At 33.8% G+C, this 15,515-nt stretch overlaps 1 protein-coding gene across 1 annotated transcript in view; it reads right to left on the reverse strand.

The window, feature by feature from the left end:
* The window catches only part of LOC144453248 (proteasome activator complex subunit 4-like), a 55,050-nt gene that overhangs the window by 23,576 nt on the left and 15,959 nt on the right, over nt 1–15,515 (reverse strand). Inside the window, exons 21-32 of the mRNA XM_078144519.1 lie at nt 14,866–14,964; nt 14,501–14,659; nt 13,965–14,093; nt 12,959–13,150; nt 12,542–12,678; nt 12,132–12,185; nt 11,594–11,723; nt 10,988–11,232; nt 10,574–10,643; nt 9,679–9,804; nt 8,289–8,441; nt 6,824–7,020 (exon numbers count right to left, since the gene is read on the reverse strand). Of these exons, the coding sequence (XP_078000645.1) occupies nt 6,824–7,020; nt 8,289–8,441; nt 9,679–9,804; nt 10,574–10,643; nt 10,988–11,232; nt 11,594–11,723; nt 12,132–12,185; nt 12,542–12,678; nt 12,959–13,150; nt 13,965–14,093; nt 14,501–14,659; nt 14,866–14,964 (1,691 nt within the window). The remainder of the gene's footprint in view (nt 1–6,823; nt 7,021–8,288; nt 8,442–9,678; nt 9,805–10,573; nt 10,644–10,987; nt 11,233–11,593; nt 11,724–12,131; nt 12,186–12,541; nt 12,679–12,958; nt 13,151–13,964; nt 14,094–14,500; nt 14,660–14,865; nt 14,965–15,515) is intronic.

The raw sequence follows: 15,515 nt of genomic DNA on the forward strand, positions 1-15,515 counted from the left end.
GTGAACACTGGAAAAGTCATTTAGACTATGAAAGTTGCTGAAACAGAAAGGTGACAGATGACAGATTCCTTGGCAAAAGACAACACTTGAGACTGATATATCAATACATTATACTTCAACATTTAAACAGTTTGTGCATGACAGAGCATGTCAGAAATGGAAGTATTATATTATGTTCAACGGTCACCTTTCAATACCCAGCACATGATAAGTATTAAAAAACATCAGATATGGTGCAAATGTTACTAATATAGCACAACTAATGTTTGTTGATTCTATATCATAATGTCTTTAGTGACAAAGCAGTAACCCTATCAAAAACAGTGTGACTGCATGCCCGATGAACAATTTTATATCTTTTTAATATTGATATAACAGTGTGAAGGTCGGTGACTAGAGATTTCTATACTTCATTTGGGAATACGTATTCCCGAAGACATTGCTAAGTGCACTGATTTAAATATCAATTTAAATATCCATCAATTGCTACTTGAGGTCATAGGAGGTGACTATTTCTCTATTTTGATCTACGTTCTTGTTAATGAAGGTTCAATACATTGAACACCCATAAGTATAATTGTTTGCCCCCCCCCCCCCCCCCCCCCTTAATTACTCCTTTGACAATCACTACTAATACTGTCCTGCCTAATCATCTTTAATTTAGCATTTGCTGCGTACTAGGTCACAATAGTCGATTTTATGGTTCCAAGATACATTGTGCGAGAGGACGTCGCTTATGTTGTTACATTTAGTCTTGTTTTGTCTTTATTACATTTGAAATAACATTTTCATCAGGAAATGATGAAAAGATATGTTGACCTCTTTGATTACAAGTGATTTTATACAACAAAGACTAAACGCCATTAAACAGCGAGGGATTTTACAGGTGAACCCAGGATACGTTGAGGTGACAACCATTCCCCCGAGTAGCACATGCAAACCCTTCTCAGCGCATACACAATACATGGCACATGGCATTGTATGGAGAGATTGTCTACACCTTCTGATACCCATATAGGTATTGCCAAAATACTATACTTTTGATAAGGGCATGGTATATGATGGTAATATGATATTGATCTATGAATACTATTTTACTGCCATATGAGACACTAACATTTCACAGACATCTTACTGACATGACCTATTTTACATATCCACTCAATAATGAAATTGTGCGGTCTCGTTTTCAGGAAAGACCATTGTAATCATTTCAAGCATTTTCATAATTTGTAAAAATTGACCCATAATTATATTGGATTAATTTCATAGGAACCCTTATTTACTACTCAAAGTATAAAATATATTGTAAATACATGTAGACACATGTATATATTAGGGTTATCAAAACACAACAATTTTATTATTATGGGCATCTCTGTCAAATGCTCACCATTCAAATCAATTATAAGCTCAATTATATATCATTAACATAATATATAATTATACAAACTACCTAGTCTAGAGCAAATCTAGACACGAATACAAACACATTCATACACATACACATACATACATACATACATACATACATACATACATACATACATACATACATACATACATACATACATACATACATACATACAAACATACATACATATATACATACATACATACATACATACATTCATACATACATACATACATGTACATACATACATACACACACACATACATACATACACACACACATACATACATATACATGTCACTACCATACATGCAGACACACACACACACACACACACACACACACACACACACACACACACACACACACATACACATGCACACACTGGACAGATGACCTGTGATCTATTTAGCTTGACAAAAGTAGTTATAATAAAAATGAAGTAAAATTGACCATTTATCAAAAAAAAAAGCTTTTTACTTAATTAATATCACTTTTTCCCCTAAAGACATGACAGCTTACATCTCTGAAGAATTCAATTACAAATTCACATTTTATTACTTCAACATACTAGTATAAAGACATGTCCATTTATCAGATACGTCACTACTCTTCTTCTTTTGTTATACATATAATTACTAATGTCTTCCGTTAAATGTCGTATCGCTCATCATCTGTCTCTTGGGACTTTCTAGTTCATTGACTTTCCTTCCAAGATAATGCAGTATTTGGTTTGATAGTCAACTGGCACACAACTCATTGAGTGGGTGGCATAGGGAGGACATGCAAGCTCTACTGCCGTGTCTTAAATACGTGTGATGGATGACGTGGAGTATTGCAAAACTAACATGAACATTGCCTCTTAATACAACAATTTGTTTAGAACATGGACGAAAAGCTAATACCAATTACATCTACTTATAATTTCATCTTGGCATATGTACATTCATACATGTATGTCTGCGCGACATATTCTCGCGCCGTCAGTACCTGATGGCGTGACAAAGAGATACACTAACTAAAAATTTGTGAGAAGTTTTCCAGCCACCAAATATCTAACCTATCAAAAAAACTTTATTTCATACTATTTTATTTCATATAATTTATTTTCACCAGACACAAAGGGGGGAAAATGATACACAACTGAGAAGAAAAGAAAAGAAAAATTGTACCTGGTGAAAATTATACACACATTTAGAAATAGTTCAAGCAGAACTAGTCTAGTCTATGGTATGAAAATGATAAAATATGTTTATGCGTAACGGTACAAAGAAGAAAACAAAACAAAACTCACATAGTATATTTATAAGTAAACTAATCACATGAAATGAAATTAATGAAAATAACGGTCATAGTTGAAAACATGTACAAGTTCTGGAGAAGTTATGTTGGTAGTTTTAAAATCTTTATTCTTCTTTTTAAATAGATGACATACCTAATTACTTCACAATCAATATAGTTTATGTCAAGATTCAACTTACAAAGTGAGATATCATGAATACGTATTAAATGCCAATTCAGAAATATCACATCATCTTAAAGTGGCCATGTGGATGAGGATTGGATATTTTTTTTAGATTTTTTAATTGATAAAACAATTTTATCATCATGGCTTTTTACTTGAAAAATAAAAGTGAAACAGTATAAACCAAGTCTCTGTGTGTAACTCGACACATTGCGAAAAGCTAAAAAATATGTGCAAAAACATTTGTTATTGTCAGTACATTATCAAGCATTTCAGGCATTTATCAATCACTTGCAATGTATTGAGTTACTAACAAGGACTTGGCATATGATGTTTCACATTAATTTTTCAAACAGGACATCATGATAAAAGTGTTTTATATAAATTAAAAAATCCAAAATAAATACCCATTACCCATCCATATGGCCACTTTAAAGAAACAATCATGATAATTGAAAAAAATTATTACACTTATAAATTGGAATATTCAAATTTCATATAAAATATGAACACTGAAAAAATACACTTTCTGAATAAAAACTAACTTTGAATATTCAGAAATATTGATCCAAAGGTGTGAAGCATGCTTGATCGTAGGTTCTGATCAGTATCTTCTAAGCAGAACAATGCCAATATCTATGCACAGAAGATTGTTTCCGAGTGATAACTCTTATTCAGTAAGCTAGGGAGTATGATTTGAAAACAGTGTTGTCTTTTGAGGGCAATTTGATGGAAAAAGGGAGATGAAAACAACAACATCATCACATTAACTATCTTCAAGAGGTGAATGACATCGATACATTTATGGTGACCTTACCATGGTGCCACAATTGGGCATGATTAGTACGTTACCATGGAAACTTATCAGTACTTTATTACAGTGTATACATTGGGTAAAGCTGGTATTACATTACCATGGAAACCTATCAGGTCTGTATATTCACACGGTTTATACAGGGTTTTCTATGCATAATAGTTTTGCCTAAGGTATTTGATTTCTCATTTATTTTAATTTGAGTCCATATATGTGTAACAGAAGCATGGAATAGATAGTCACTAAAGTATTCTTAATTAAAACTACGCCCACACAACAATTACAACTAAACCTACAGCACCAAATTCAGCCATTGGCTAGTACAGAAATGGAAGACCTACCAAACGATATAAGTTACGTGTTAACAGAAATCCCAAATATACTGTATAATCTTCAGTATATTGATTATTGGCTATTTTAGGGAGAACAAAGAATACAACAAAAGTTTTCAGTTTAGACGCCACAAATTATACAACATTAGATATTAAACCTGCACTAGCTGCTAGCTGTATTATTTTTGTCTACCAGATAATCATCAATATATTCACCATAAAAATTGTCAAAATACCAATAATCACAGCTTGATTTTATTCATAAGTAGTATTATAGTAATAAGTTGAACTTGTGATTCATTGGGGTGCTGATTTTAGGGTGTGGGCCCAAAAATCAATTTTCTATTGGTCTTATTGCACCATACTATGTACACACACACACACACACACACACACACACACACACACACACACACACACACACACACACACACACACACACACACACATGCACGCACGCACACACACAAGCACGCATGCACACACACACACACACACACACACACACACACACACACACACACATGGATTTATATGTTTACCCACAGGTGACTCAACACTGTACAGGGTGTACAGTGTTATGAGTAGTATGTCATTATATCTAACAAAGCAGTTTCCAAAGAACTGTTCCAGCTGCAGCTTCAATACTAACTACATGTATTTGAGGATTTGACTTTACATAATCTTTCCAATTCTTATTGCTATCAATGGCTGGAATTTTTTAGCCTGGTTTGTCAATTAATAATTTTCCTTATTTACTTATCTTATATTATCTTATTTATTTATTTATCTATATATCTTATTCATTTTAATTATTTCTCTATCTACATGAATCTTTATTTATTTATTCATTTACTTTGCTCAATATATTGGTAAATGGAGGTCCATGCACACAGATATAATTTTTTCATATAACGTCCCCAATACTCATCTAGTCCATCAAATATGAAATTTCAAATTATTTTTATAGTGGTTATAATAGCTTGTTTTAATTGGTTTTTCAAACTGCATCAAGTAACACTTTCATTGCTGATGCAATATCCTTTGGACAAAGACTCTTATATTTCATACTGTGGGTATCGTATTCTCGTCAAATTTTCAAAAACCAATTATTACCAATTATTTCCTGAGGCATGTTTAATTTAGTTTTCCAAATAAAGTGAATTTACGTTTATGTATTGTTTCTATGTGTTCAAAGTTTAATACCTGAATTATCTGCAAACATGTTCAATATTAATGATCTTTGTGAATCAGCTTTTGTATGACATGATGATATCAAATTTGATCTAAATCAATTATCTCAGACTGTACAAAGGAAGATTTTGCTTTGGGACAAATTTCACAGAATATCAAAAGTTCTTAAAAAGTCTCCAAACTTTACCATGTGAAAGTTTGTCACTGATCCTTTTAATATAATAATAGAAATTAAGGGTTCACTGTCTTGTTTTCAAGGAAATTGACAAGCTGTTATTTTCCCATTACAGTATTCGGCAGCCATATTGGATTCTAAAATGACTAAATTTTGATATCCTTTTGACCTCTGTTTCAAAAATGTGCATGGTGACCCCTGATTTTTTTCCCTTGATTTTATTTGAGTTTTCTTGACAAAAGTAACAGGTAAGACCAAATAAAAAAAAGTTGTTTGGTTTTGGTTACCCAACCCCACCTAGTTTTTCATGCCGACCCTAAACTTTTTTTTACGTATTTGAGAAAAATAATAATAAAATCATTGTGAATTCTTGCAAGAAATAGTGGGTGCAGAAACTGACATCAACTTAAAAAGACAATATAGAACTATTCTTTCAATCTGTAATGGCTGTACTACATCTGATAGGAAGAAATAAAAAACACAGAGACCATATGGAAAACAATGGAAAACCTGAACTAGACACTCACACATGAAAAAAATATGATAAAATAAAATAGAAATCTACCCATCCACCCTATTTTAAAATTGAATGTAATTGGAACCACACAATTTTTTAATTATACCTAAAGTTAAAAATTTTATTTGCAAGCTTCATACTTAGTCAAAGAATCTTAGTACATGGTAGAGTTGTAATAATTTCTAATGTAAAATTACTCTATGTTGATGCAGCAAACAGCACGAAGATCCATTCAACATAAGATAACATGGAGTGAACACAACATGCAATGGTTATACATGCTAATTTTCAATGCTTGAACATTGTCAGCACAGTTTGTAATTTCATATGTTCTATCCCTCTGCAGAACATGGGCACGATAGTTTTGTCAGACCATAGCTGGCTGAACAGAAATTACAGCAAAAGTTTTTTTCAAAGACTCTTTGTTATTGTCTGAATTAAACATAGGTTCACTGAAAACACTTTCATTAGAATATCAGCATTGAAGTGGAAGCTGAAATTGCTCTACATGTAGTATGACATGCAATCTACATGTATACACGAATTACTATACACAAACAGCAATATTTAAATTCAAGTGAGTGTTTCTATACAAGCCAAATCTGTTGGGAATGTATGCCTGCTGTTATTTCAACAACATACATGTAGTTACAGAGCAAATGTAGTCTCTTTTATTTTTTAATATTGATGATTGGGTTTCCATGCAACCACTCTTTTTATCTGTCCAAGATATAAACAGGAAAAATACTTCTGTTCCTGATATCTTACTACAGAGTGAATCAATACTTACCTAGACTTAGCAAAGAACCCAACATCCCTACTGAGACACAGAGCTTGTTATTAATTGATTCTTCCCTAGAGTTTGCAAAGGATCCTTTGTACCTACTGAGCTTGTTATGAATCAATTCTTACCTGGAGTTTGCAAAGGACCCTCCATCTCTACTGAGCTGATTCTCCATTAGTAATTCGAACAACCAATGTAACTTCCTGGGGTCTCGACTCTCACAGCTGGTTGCTATCGCAGTAGCTAAATCATTTACTGTCTCCACTGTCATTTTACTCAATGCTGTCCTCAGTACTGGAGTAAGAAACTGCCATAGTTTCTCAGTCTTGGTTGAGAACAGAAAAAAAAAAATCAGCTGAGTGATGTTAAAACACATGTAAGCAATCCTACATGCAATTACACATAAACTAGGTATTTCAAATGTGTTCTTATTTATGTTTTTACTAATTATGAGGAAAACAACCCATCTATATACTGATACATTGTTTCACAAATTTCAAACTCGAACACAGAAACACTGTTGCCAAGTCTGTTAGATTTTGTTTTTAGAAATCAATCTACCTACAATATATAATACACAAAATGTATGTTTAAAATTTAAAATTTTCATTACACATTGACAAAATAATCTTATGCATGTCTTTTGGTAGAAACCCTCTTTACATATCACTTTTTCTGATCTACTAAAGAACAGAAAAGTTTTTTTTTGAGGAAAGAAATACAAAAAAAGAAAAAAAACCTAGCAAGATGAAGTAGAGAGATGCTATAGTTTATGAAAGACCCTACAAACGTCCGTATATATTTAATGTCATGTCAAAGAGTTAATGACTAGCTGGACTGTGAGTAGATAGGCAATATCAAATTAAATAAACCTGCCAAGATTACAAGATTCACTGATACAAATGCAACCATCAATTTTAGTTGACAACTACGAGTATCCTGATTTATTTTTCTCAGCCGAGGTAAATTCCCAAAAGCCACAGTAATTTTTCAAACTTGGGACATTATACTCAATCAATTCATCTACCCTTGGCCATACAAACGATAGCCTCTTGTGTTTAATGTAAATTATCACGACTGGCAAGAGGTCAGAGGTCAAAGAAACTATGGCCTCTGAATTAGTATTGCGAGTGAAAAGGTTATAAGTGGTCATTGATGGGTTTATGCTTAGCCTAACAACAACTGTAGGGAATATCTTTTTAAAACTTATCAATACTGAATACCTCATTCTTTGTCACATCACTACAGCTGCCAAGACATTGTGGGATTCTACCTTGTTATGGAAAAAACCTGCTCCAATTATTTTGAGCTAGGTATGCATAAAGCCAAACAAAAAGTGCTACCAACTGTACTTCATGACATCACCAGAAGATAATTGTAATGAGCAGAGCATCAAGCAATCAACTATATCAGAGAAACACTGCTGAAGCCTAATTTTTTTAAACAAATGACTAATGTTTAGAACCACCCACACATCAAGCCAGCTACTATTTCAGAGACACATCGTTAATAACCTACCTTTTCAAATGACCAGTGTTTGCAAGCACGCATCAAACCAGCTACTATTTCAGAGACACATTGTTAACAACCTACCTTTTCAAATGACCAGTGTTTGCAAGCACGCATCAAACCAGCTACTATTTCAGACATACATCTGAGGCTACTCTCTTGACTATCCGCTGCTAGTCTTTCCAAATGCGCTTTAAAAAGTGGCAAGAGGGTGTCATCAAAGTTTCTAAACAGACCCTGTAACAAAGACATGAAATGTTCTTGTATTATTGATTTCTTACAAGTAGCTACACATAAACAACAAAACAGATATATGACATGACCAATAGAACAGTTTTAAAAAAAAATGATTTTAGTGAAACAACCTGATTGAGTGACAACTTGTATGAGATACTAGTGAATGGGTAGATTTCAGATGTATAAATATTAAATATTGTGAAATGTATTTTCTATGTGTTTAACTTTGAAATTGCAGAAATAGGCGCGTGTGTGATCGGATGCTGTTTTGTGTATGTAACTGTTGTGGGTCGTTTTTTTGGACAAAATCAAGATCTTCAAACAAGCCTTTATTCAAATCAATCAATCGTACATTGACAAGAAAAATCAGCTAAAAATATGAAAGCCAAAGAGACAAAGTTTTGAACACAGTTTTAGTATTCCTGAAAATTCTTCTTTTTTTAAATACTATAATGCAATATTTAGTATGGGCAAGAATACAAAACAGTGGACTGACTGCAAAATAAATATATTATTTAAAAAAAGGTTTGTATTTAAGCTAGGTGTTAAGTTTACAGTTGGGTTAATGACAGGAAAGGGTTTGACTCCCTAACATAATTTTTCTGAATTAATTTGGTGCAAAGTGACATTTGAGTATTTCGGAAACCTTGAATGCAAACCACGATGTAATGACTTTTGGAAGTGAACAGAGAACAACTTGATCCACATTTTACAGTAGATTGAAAAAAAAAAGTATGTTAATCTCAGCTGCTGTTGTGCAGGGTGATTAGGAAAAGCATGTTTTGGCGGCAGACATTTACTGATTATTTTAATCTTTTGAAGTTGTTTGATGTATTCTAGTCTAAATCAGTGATATTTGCTGATCTTTTAGAACAGTCTCTGATGTTTTTTTGCCTATTATTTAGCTTGTTCTTGAACAAAGACGAAAATAACTCTGATTTGTACATTCTGCAGTGAATGGACTCTCACTGTGATCTACATGTGTTCCTTGTTAAGTATTCACAAAAGTGCGAGATCATGACCAGAATCCAAACAAAGCCAATTAACCATACATTGTACATTATTTCACATTGGTCACATTGGCTTTTAATGTACATTTCATGCACCTTCACAACCACAAAGCACATTCTATCCTTGTTATCCTTTGACGAAAGGAAATACATGACATTTCAAAATGAGATTAACATATTTTTGCATAATTATAATTTCAAGTTAATCGCAAGGAACAAGAACTCACCTTGAAAAGTACAAATCTCTTGGAATTAAATTTATCTTTGCCTTTCCTTTCTTCTAGTGAGAGGAAGCCTATCAATTTGTCTACAAAATCTTGGCTACTGAAATAGTCATAAACCACTCTTTCTACCTGCAGTAAGATAACATACAGAAAGAAGGGTGAAACATATCATATATCATACATATTATACATACACAATGAAATGCAATGAATTGTTCTTATCTATTTTCTCTACTTTCAACCCAGAGTGGGGACAAAGAGTACAGACAAAGGTGACAAAAGCATTTCTTATCAGAAATTTTGCACGTTATAATGTAGAACACACTAGATATTTGGACACTGTTGATACTAAATCTGATCTCTCGTTCAAAATAGTCCTTTGATGCTGGCACAACCAATCAAAAGATTCCTCTGACCATGACTCAGCCGATCAAAACAGTCCTTTGACCCCAACTTGACTAATCAAAATAGAACTTTGACACAGACACAACCAATCAACACAGGCCTTTGACACAGACTCCACCAATCAAAATAATCCTTTGACACCAACTCAACCAATCACACTTGGCCTTTGACACAGACTCAACCAATCAATACTGTCACTGGCCCTTCATGCCGACTCAACCAACAAAATAGGGCTTTTACACAGATTCAACCAATCAAACCAGACCTTTGACAGAGACTCAACCGATCAAGCAGGACTTTTACATAGACTCAACTTCTTTACATCCTATATTCACAATTCTTACAGAAAGGCAAAACATATTCCGTACAAAACATACTAATGACAGTACACTGTCTTGGCAAACAAATTCACCAACTGATCAACTGATTAGATTGAGGGATTGATGGTGAAACTGTCTCCTTTGATGCCATCATGTAGCAGCACAACACTCACCTCAGATAACTCTTCTCGACTTCTTCCTAGTTTTGGCTGTTCACTTAATGCAGCATACATGTACATTGGTCTGAAATAAAAAGGAAATTTGTCATTTCTCGCAATACGAATAACTCTATTACCTTTCATTGATAACAACTGTCAGATAACTAGACTGATATCGCATTGTTGTAGTGAGAAGACATCTGATGCAAAGTAATTCAAAGTACACAAAAAGTATTCTTAACATTTCCAGGTCTGTATAAAAGTAACACAATGGTTGTTTTCAGCTAATCTGTGGGTAAGATATTTTTCCCTACATATACTAGTAATTAATATGATCTTCATCAAAAATATTGATGAGCTACATAGATGACAGGACTTTATGACATATGACATGCAAGTAGTAACTTATAAAGTAAATGTAAAACTTACTTTGGCCATGTGTAGTAACCCCAGTGTGTTTTTTCAATAAAAACACTTCTATTCCACTGCTCCTCCGTTTGTAGTAGATTATTACTATCATAATGATGCCATGAGCTGTCTAGTCTATCCCCCATTTGGATGCCATTGCTGTCATAGTCAGCTGGTAGTTTCACTTGTTTGTAGGGGTCAACTTCTACCAACTTATGGGGTCTCTTCTGCTGTTTCAAGATGGCTGCAACACCATTGATAGCAGTCTGTGGGGAGAGATTAAAGAAAACAAACTTCCATTGGAATTTATCGGAAATTTTGAGAGATACCAGAAGGATTGAAGCTTCTCTATACTACTTGTTTGAAAAGAATCGTAAACTCAAGGAAAATATATCAAATTTTTTTTTTTTTTGGAAAACAATTTATGCTCATACAGAAGGCATCAACATCTGCTTCAAAGTCACAAATGATTCTGAAAATTTTTGAAATAAGAAATAAATCTAGCTTCCACATATTAAGCACTATGTTATTGGATGCTAAAATGATATTTCAAAAAAAAAAATAACAGACAAATATATATAACTCTACTACTTTGGGTGGTTTGAGTTATGTGATGCAATTTCTTACCTTTCTAACTGTGATTGAATCATGGACAAGACTACTAACAAACAACTCCACAGCTTTGGCTGGGAATGGTGTATCACTTCGTATAAGTAAAGTCAACAGACCAAGGGCAATCTGTGAAAACTTCCACCGTCTGCATAGAAATGATATAACCCAAGTTGTGAAATCAGCCACAATTTATGATAATGACATGATAGAACGATTTATAGAGTGCATAGTATCCTGCAGTGAGTGATACTCTCTGGCAATTTTACAAATAGCAATTCATAAGTACACTTCTGGAAAAAGTAGGTGGCAGGTCTTGTTGATATTTGGGGCAGTGCAGTGTAGCTATCGGCCAGTAGTTGGTTCCAAGGGGTTGCGGAAGTATAAATGAATGCTTAGGACTCAAGTCTGGTTCTTGGCACTTTGATGAGTGTGAGGAGTTCATGACTAGCCCATAGAATATTGTAACTATAGTAACTGTAAATGACTACCATAATTTGTGCAAAATATACTTTCAATGATTCTATAACTACAATTGACAAGAAACTGTACTTACAAATTTCCTGAATTGATAGAGTCCACAAGTGAAGAGACAAGGTGATGATAATGACTGTGAAAACAAAACAAAAGAAATTATACAAAATCAATAGTATGTAACTATCACAAGTCACTGACTTAAATTTGGTATTTTCTGCCACGTAAGGTCCAGATTGTGTTTTGAAAACTGTCAAAAATATCCATAAATAATTTTGAAATAAATTGTGTGCAGTAGTACAGCAGCTATGACACTGATGTTTGCATGTACATGACAGTGTGTATGTCCATCACAAAAAACAATAGCCTAAATATAGTAGACTTCATTTTTTTTCTGCCTTCTAATATTTTTCCATTTCTTTGAAAAGTGATGATATTCAAAATGATTTCTTTATCTTCTTTGGATATATCTGTAAATAAATTTGGACTCACCTAAGCAGTTCATTATTACCCTTCTCCAATGTTACTCTAGCTGTTTCTAATTCACCTGCTGAGGGCGCTGTTATTGACGGTTTTGGTTCACTCCCATTCCATAGTTGAGTGGCATATTTGACACTATTATCAGTTACCTATGGGGAATGTTAATTAATTTATTAATACTGATTATGAAAATAATTTGATAAACTTAAAAAGATTTGTCACAGCTAAATAAAAATTCAGACATGCCAAAACACATTACACAGAACTATGTAGGCAGAGAGATAGACATAAATGCAGTTGTATACATCCACATGTCTGTGTCAGTTTATCTGCTTGTGTGTGTGTGTGTGTGTGTGTGTGTGTGTGTGTGTGTGTGTGTGTGTGTGTGTGTGTGTGCGTGTGTGTAGCCAATTTGCATTTATGACTTACCTGAGTATGAATTACAATTGTCTGATAATGCCTGTGTATCTTATTCACCATTTCTTCAATGATTTTCATAATGGAAGGTTTTTCCGAATGACCAGCTTCTACAATAGCTGGCCATATTTGTGACAACAACTTGAAGTCATGAGTAATAGCAAACCACCACTCCCTCTGACCAAGTAATACATACAGAGCACCCTAAATACAGAACACAAATGTCATGCTCATCAAATTTTTCATGAGTAACATTCATTTATACCATGCATAAGCTGGAATATCCACTCTGGTCGTTCTGCATCATGAAAATGCACATCTATGTCACTGGTTCTGCTGTGTTGAAAGTATCAAAACATTCAAAATTGTCATTTACTTTCCCTGGTTTTTCTTTGATATTACAGGTGTTGGTATAATTATGTTATTCTCCAATATTTTTCTTCATTCTTCATTCAGCCAGTAAATACTCATGACTCAAGGGTTGTCAATACTCATCTAGTGACTCGTAGTGACAAAGGCCCCTTAGGTCACTCATATTTTCCTTTGCTGAACGAAGAAAGAAATTGAGGAATAACATATAATTATTACTGATACAAATATTACGTCATACGTTGATGTTCACTGTAAACTTTAGATGGCGGTATGAGATCTTGATGATTGCAGGTAAAAACTGTGTACGGATTACTGTGACAAATTTGTTACCAGCACTGTATGTGTATATACAAAATATTTATATTAATGATAACTTTTTGATCTGGTGGCAGTGTTCCCATTTGTTCCCACCAATAGGTGGTAAATTTCAATCACTGGGAAAAGACTAATATTCCTTGGCTGAATATCAATGGGACAAGGAAAGAATACCACTTTGCCACCTCTAACATAATCAATGTATACATGTGTTGTTGACTGCTGTGGGTCATTCATTTGTGTTTGATCCTCTACTCTCTGACCAACCACTAAAGTATCCCTGGTTGAAATGACATAGACAACACTATGAATGACTCCTGATATTGCATACCTTAAATTGTTGATGCGATAATTCTGGGTCATTCTTCAGATGAGACAGGAGATTTGGAATAATGTCTCTCTTACAGTATGCATAATGTCTAATTGCTACAAATAGGACACTCTGTCCCCTGGATCTAACCTGTGAAAATAAACATTACACAACGTCACTTTAGACAACAACACTACCGTGAAAGTCAAACGGAAAGAAAACTATTCCTTCAGGCTTGTGTATTGTAGAGATCAATATTGTTCACACCAAGTTATATTTCAAGGAATTCAAATCCTAGTATACATGTACAAAATTCAATATGTGCCAATGTTATCTTGTAGTGAGGCCCTGGATATGTGCTTCTGGGGTTGCTGAATAAAGTTGGAAGGTGAAGAGTACCTCTGTCTTTGATTTCAGGCTAGTGCCCTCAGTGTTGACCTTTGGTTGTCTTCAAAGTAAGCAGGTTAACCTGAGGGTCAAGCAGTTAAGACTAGTGCCAATGATGGTTAAATATGAAACCAACAAATGATGTTTTGTGTGTGACCGACAGCACTTACCTGACTGTACATACTTGTCGACAGACGAACCAAATCATGGACTAAGAGTCTATCAAATGTTGTATATTGGACAGAAGACCTTTCTAGAACTCTCATTTCATGTTGTAGAAGTGATCTGTCCACAAATAATGCTCGGATATGTTGTTTTTTTCCTCTCAGCTGTAAAACAAAATGATAATAAATGATTGTAGGTAACCTATGATCAAGTCTGCATGATACAATTAGTATTTGTTTGGTACATTGAGTTTATGCTCTTACAAATTAAGAACCCCAAAATATGCTTAGAATTCGCGAGTGAGAGCAAGTTCCTTTTCACTATTTCAGAGTACGATGTATAACTTGATAGTGAAATGAATGTCACATACCTTATCCTCCATTGCTTTCTTCAGTAGAATAAATGCTTTCATGCGGGCATCAAACTCTTCTTTTATCACTCCATTGTACATTATTAGTGCATGATATATCTGTAACAAAGACAACATGACTTTAATACAACACTCCTGGTCCTGACAGATGACTATATATCAACTGAATACAGAGGCAAAAAATTGAGAAGTGACCTGAAAAAAAAACCTAACAAAACAAACTGAAACAATTTCACAAGATCTTCTTTGTACTCATCCATGTATAAGACTCTGATAGAAGATATGAGGTAGTGGGTGGGGGATTATTATACACACACATACATGTATACACTGAAAGGCCAGGAATTCAATCCCAGGTTCTCAGGTTAGTGTTATATCATCATTGGAGCCATAAGAATTAATAGAATCATTTGTTTTTGTTCTGCGCTAAAAGTTTCTACAGCTCTACCAGATACCTGTTTTTCACTCCTACACTGTAATCCAAATTAAAAATGGGTCTTTATTAACACATTCTTTCCTCCAAAATGTGAAATATATCGTTCGAAAAAACAAAATATTTGGGGTTTAGAATTGACTAATACTTCAATCTTGAAAACCAGGTTTTAACATAGCAACAAATATTTTGGCTTCATAACCACCTCCAGTTTATA

Source organism: Glandiceps talaboti (assembly GCF_964340395.1).
Source record: "Glandiceps talaboti chromosome 2 unlocalized genomic scaffold, keGlaTala1.1 keGlaTala1_2_unloc_1, whole genome shotgun sequence".
In the NCBI taxonomy this organism is placed as follows: Eukaryota; Metazoa; Hemichordata; class Enteropneusta; family Spengelidae; genus Glandiceps; species Glandiceps talaboti.